The sequence below is a fragment of the Sphaeramia orbicularis genome, chromosome 15 (genome assembly GCF_902148855.1).
Source record: "Sphaeramia orbicularis chromosome 15, fSphaOr1.1, whole genome shotgun sequence".
Classification (NCBI taxonomy): domain Eukaryota; kingdom Metazoa; phylum Chordata; class Actinopteri; order Kurtiformes; family Apogonidae; genus Sphaeramia; species Sphaeramia orbicularis.
The window spans coordinates 14916207-14922206 of record NC_043971.1 but is presented as its reverse complement, the minus strand read 5'-3'; the positions used below and the strand labels follow the sequence as shown (position 1 = coordinate 14922206).

Here is a 6000-nt window from a genome sequence, read left to right as displayed (position 1 = left end):
GTTTTCAGTTTTATTTACAGGACATGAAATTACGTTAAAATAACTTCGACGTATTTACAGTTGAATTATTTAACCTCAACGTTAGCTCACGTCGGTTCGTCATCTATTTAATACTCCTCCGTGTCTGTCCTGTCATGCGTGCTAACTTTAGCTAAGGAAGCGTCCAGTTTGTGTCACAACTAAGCTAAAAGTTTACAAAGATGGAGGATTTATTAATCAAAGACAACCCTCTGTTTCTACCTCTGAACAAGGACAAAACTGTCTACGACGGATTCATCACGGTCCAGGTAACAGCAAGCCTCTCTTAAAGGTGTAAAAAGCGTTTCCCCAAACTGCTGTCAGAAATGTACCGAAATTAGACACTTATTCCAGTTGATTAAAAACACATACACGCTACAAAACAACTACACAAATATTAATAATTAGTATGAATCACAGGTTAATTCGGCTTACCTGTCAACTTCTGTGTGTAACTTGCTGCTACTATTCAAGTGAGAGGAAAATGGAGATGGTGATTATTTACTGCCAGTTTTCTTAGCCGAATTGAGAAGGTGACACTTCTTATATCAAATATCCTGTAAAATTACTTTTTTATTCATGAAATACTTTCCTAGTTAGCTAGTAATCCTTATATTGTGTACTTTCTGGATGAGATTTGGCAGAGGCCTCCTTAGTAGACATTATAAAAGTACTGCAATTAAGTACACATTTGAGATACTTGTACTTGACTTAATATGACCATTTTATTGTGCTTTTTACACTAGTACTCTACTACATTTTAGAGCCAAATACTGTACTTGTTGCTCCACTAGGCTATATTTATCACAAGTAGTTTGCTTTGCAGATTCATATTATTCATGTAATATAAAAAGTGACCGTGTATTCTTCCATTTTAAGCTGCCCAATATTACATACAATAAGTCAAACGAGCTCCACAATTTGTCATTGCAGTATTAAAAATGAACATAACTGCATCAGTAATCTTAGTAAAAATCTTCTATCGGAGCATGAACATTTTTATTTTTAAATAAATCACAACAGTGTATACCGTAATGTAGCACTTATCCATTCATTAGAAAATGGTTGAAAATAAGAATGTTTATGTTGCCTTTAAACTAATTTAGTACCTGCATTTGTGCTCGAATAACAAAAATAAAGTGGATGTTTTCTATTTCCACGTTTCATCATATCACACTGCCTGAAATCCTAAAATTTACATTGGTGGCCAAAGTTATTAAAACACCTGGCATAGTAAAGAGGTTTCAGCTGAAACTGGCCATTAAAATATCCATGAAATGGATGAAATTTCACTGTCAGTGTCACACAATCATGTTCCTCACAGGAGAAGCCAAATTCATTGTGTGATCAATGTCAGCTGTGATCTTGGGTAAATTGATGGTGATGAGTCTTAGGAAACAGGTGTGTGATTCTGTTGAATGTACAAGGTCTATCCTGCTCATTAAGTAAATGTTAAAGTTAAAAGTCACTTCATCTGATATTTGTTCAATTCAGTTTTATTTATAGAGCCCAATTTCACCACAAAGTCACCTCAGAGGGCTTTGCAGGAGTTGTTGAATTGATTAAAAAAAAAAAAAAAACACAATGAAAATTATCATACAGTCAAGTAATCAGTTAGTAAACAGTCGGTGAAGCAAATGGATCAATGTGCAGGGCATCCTCTGTCCTTAGACCCTCCTTCTCAGCAAGGAAAAACTTAAAAAAAAAAAAAAAACAGTGGGAAAAAGAGAAACCTTGGGGAGAACCACAGTGAAGGAGATGGACAGGTTGTAGATGTGACCGGGACTGACGGACATCCATTTGCTGATGTAGTTCCAGTCTGTAAGGATGCAGTAGGGAGGGGGCACATGCAGACAGCTGAGGGGGTCCATCTAGTCAGATGAGGATGAGGAGGTCCTTCCAGACATGTGAGGGTAAGGGAGGAAGTCCGGGGTCACAGGTCAGGACAGGGCACAGATCGCTCACATCAGGTCCCGTTGTCATTGGGCCTTAAGCGGCCACATCTGAAACAGTAGCCACTCCTCCAGAGAGGGACCAAACATCTGCATGTTTCACAAAATTATGATATGAAATCATGTTTTGGTAGCAAAAAAGGTCAGTATATTCAGATCTGTCAGGTGTTATAACAATTTTGGTACATTTGATATATTTTTTTAGGTTAATACTTCTGTGCTTTTACTTAAGGTTTTGAATGGGTGATTTTCACTTGAAACACACAGTACATTTCCTGTCTTTACTCAAATAAAGGATCTCAGTACTTCCTCAATCACTGTTTTTGACTCTTACAAGATTAAGTATTCCTATAATATTGTCTTTTAATTGTGCCCATTATGGATTTTTTTCTCCTCCAGGAGCGAGACTTCAGAATGAGAATAATACTTCCTCCAGATCGAAAACTGAAACATGCCAGGTACAAACCACAATATCATCTTCTTTTTCGGATAAGGCTGTCGGTCAAAAGTTTTCAGACGTTTTCATAGTTTTCTATAAGTTAAGGCAGGTCAACGTCAGGGAATGATAGTAATGCTTCACACCATGAAGCATTACTTGGACTATATTGTAATGTAGAAAGCTGCTATTATAAATGTGGGGAAAGGTGTAGTCCTAAAACACTTGACCAGCAGTGTTCTTGTGAATGGTTTGTATAGTTAATGGACCTTTTTAGTGCCTCTAACTGTAACTTTGTCCTCGTAGGCTGCATTGCTGTTGGCAGTTAAAACACTTGTTGCGTGGATATGAGCACATAGTCAAACAGGTAAACCACACATGCACTTTGCTTCTTGTTGTAGCATGTTCTGCTTTGATTTGCATCTCCAACTGAGGTCATGTTGCTTGTTTTGTGTTTTTGTGTTTTTGTCCTTGTCATTTTGTCTTCTTTTGTACTGGCTGCGTCCTGCCCGCCGTTGTTCCTGTACTCTCTGTCACCCATCAGGCTTGCCTCACTCAGAAGCAGAGAAAAATATTTTTCACTGTTTAATTAACATCGCCTGGAAAATGTCCCTATTTGTTATGTGGCCCCTCAGGGTTATTTGGATGAGATTGATATTTCACCCCGGGCTGCAAAGTTCATTATTTTCACAGCCTTTAAGCTATCATTAATTATTAAAGCTGGTGGCAGCCCCCATTAATCACAAACACTGTGTTTGATTTGAATGGCTGGCTAGAGGAGAAAAAATAGGCAGTGTCACTTCATTATCCTCCCATTCAAGGATGTCTTTTCTCTCTTGTTTGACTCTTCACAGAGGCTGCAGCAGTCGGCCGATCTTGTCAGTTTCATTCTGGAGCTGAAGACTGTCTTGGTAAGGAGGGGAATGACACAGTGGTTAGCACGGTCACTTTGACATTGTTGGTTTATGAATACCAAGTAAATAGAAACCTCCAGGCACTGTCAATAGCGTTGATTGTGAAGCCCACATACACACACGTTCTGTATATTCCGTTAGATTAATGAAAAGTGTTGCAGCCACTAGACATAGGCAGAAGACTTACTGGCACTGATTCAGTTTTTCCTGTGTTTATGTTATGGTTTTAAGTAAGAAGATGCCGATGATGCGGAGCGACAAAGTTGCCAAGCGATGTGCAGAATAGTAATCTGGGCTTAAAATAAGAAGCGCTCTCTCTCCGTCGTTGCAGGAAGTGGGTCTGAAGAGCCGCCCTGAGTGTCGCTCCATCCCGCCTCCTCAGTATTACTCTCAGCTTATCTCAGAGATGGAGACCCTCGGGTGGGACAAGTAAGTGGGCCACTGAGGGCAACAGCATTGACTCTGGAACCAGAAAGTTTTGAAGGAGTCTTAGCCGCTGACTTGTCAAGTGTTTGGAAAGATTAGAAAGAAACTAACAACATTTTCAGCACTGATGAATAGGAATTACAGTACTTACACTATTTTACACTGAGCTGAACAAAGACGTGTGACTTTTTCGATTACATGCCGGTATTTCAGTGGGAGAATATGCCACAGTACTGACATACATGTTCTTCATTTGAGTATTTCCATGTTATAAAACTTTTAAGAAATACCGAAATGACTTTTTGTATACTGTTAGTAATGACAAAAGGTTTAATACCTAATATGGAAGTACTGACTTTGAGAGAAAGTAATTACTAAATAAGCAAAAATCACTAATGCGTTTTACATTTAGTTCAGATATGTATTAATTGATTTAGGGTAATTTATTTCTATATATAGGCCGTATAATATAGGCCTACTCGTGGAAAATTACCCTCAGAATAAGGACAGATTTTCAAGATAATTGTCAAATAAGACAATTTAGCAGTTAGTTCAGATTACTCATGTATTTAGAATCTGCAGCTCCATGTTTCTGTTGATGTCATGTATTTTACATCGGTGATCTACAACTTACTTACCACTTACTTTTCAGAAACCTTTAACAGTTAGTCCCTAGCACCACTTAGATTTGCCAAGATGGAGTGTTTTTTTTTTTTTTTTTAAGTATTTATTTTGCAGTTTTCAGTTATGTTAAAACACAAAAACAAAGGCTCAGATGTGTGTAATAACTAATTGATTAATTAACTAGCCAGCCTTTACTTAAAGAGGGGCAGAGGACTGTCACTGAAATACAGATATAATCCTTAGTCCAGTCTAACCTCCTCCAAGTATGTGAGAAGCGGAGTCCAAAGGTGGAGTTTTTTTAACCAAGTTGTATGATGATCAAAACTTGTGGTGTTTGCAAGTCTTTGATATGTAAACAAAGAGTTGGAACCTCAGTGCATGTCTGAACTAAAGGGTCGTAGATAGTGACCAAAGGGCCCCAAGCCCAACAGAGAGGGTACAGTCCATTGAAATGCACCAAAACATTTATCTACATGTTGGCTCAAATACATAATCATGGAACCTCTGAACAGAGTACTTCAGGTCGTGCCCCACAGGGTCTTAATTTTGGGGGGAAGAAACTGGATCACAGTCAGTAATGAGAGATAAGTAATTTTCTGATTGCATTATGGGTTGTTTGAAGCATGCAGGTTGTTTGAGGCAAGCAGGTTTTACAGACAGGAGACTTATTTGTTAAGTTGTTAGGGATATTAGCTTGTTTTGTAATATAAATTTCTTCAGTGTTTCTGCACCATGAAACTTACCATTCACCTTATGATATAATGTGTTATTTATTTCACTTTGTGACACCTCAGTAAATTGCTGATCTGAAGCATAAAGCTGACAACGAGCCCCGTGTGAGCACAGATAGTGTGAAAATGAAGAAATGCTCCGCTCGGTTTACAAATCACAGCCATCTGTGATAGATATACAAGTTGTCTGTTAGAAGTGAGACGCCACAACATTTTTGATTCACTATGAGATTATGGTGGACCAGTCTATGTAGTTAACAGGAAGGAACTTTGGGGGCCAATGAGGTAGAAATGTGACAAATAAAGCTTGAGAGGCAACAACACTAGGGTTGGTTACCACTCCCACTAAGTTTTTCCTTTAATTTGTCACCTATGTGTATGTATGGTGTGTTGTAAAAAGATGTGTACACAAGGTGAGAGAGAGGAAATGGAGGACAGCAAATCAAATGCACACCAACAGATACTAATTTTACCAATGTATATTTATTATCCTGGTTTACAGTAACTGTGCTAACCAGGGCATCCTCATTATTTACAGATGTAACTGTGTAAATCCCAATACCATTGCATTTACATCACACGATTATAGGAGTAATTTATTAGCTGGCCTAATAATGTAACCAAAGCAAATCTGAAGAAAAAGCATCACGTTAGAAAGTGTGTGATCCCTCGACCTCGGGCCCAGCTGGTTCTGCAGAGTCCTGCTGTCAGAGCGCTGCTACATGTGGCCTCCAAAGAGCAGCGGCACACTGTGACAGAGTGATAACCCTGTGATAAGAAGAGACGACGTTCTGCTCATACACCAAAAAAAAAAAAAAACAGGCTGTGAACGTTGGAGAGCCAGCTGTGTCCGTAATGAGGCCCGGAGCTTCTGGGGGCCGCGCTTTGGGGCCACTAAG

The 6000-nt window shown here is 38.8% G+C and overlaps 1 protein-coding gene across 2 annotated transcripts in view; it reads left to right on the top strand.

The window, feature by feature from the left end:
• The window catches only part of fancl (FA complementation group L), a 52971-nt gene continuing 46971 nt past the window's right edge, over positions 1-6000 (top strand). For both annotated transcript variants that reach the window (XM_030156596.1, XM_030156595.1), the window contains exons 1-5: positions 1-287; positions 2370-2428; positions 2713-2773; positions 3261-3317; positions 3652-3749. In XM_030156596.1, the coding sequence (XP_030012456.1) occupies positions 201-287; positions 2370-2428; positions 2713-2773; positions 3261-3317; positions 3652-3749 (362 nt within the window). In that variant the 5' untranslated portion in view covers positions 1-200. The remainder of the gene's footprint in view (positions 288-2369; positions 2429-2712; positions 2774-3260; positions 3318-3651; positions 3750-6000) is intronic.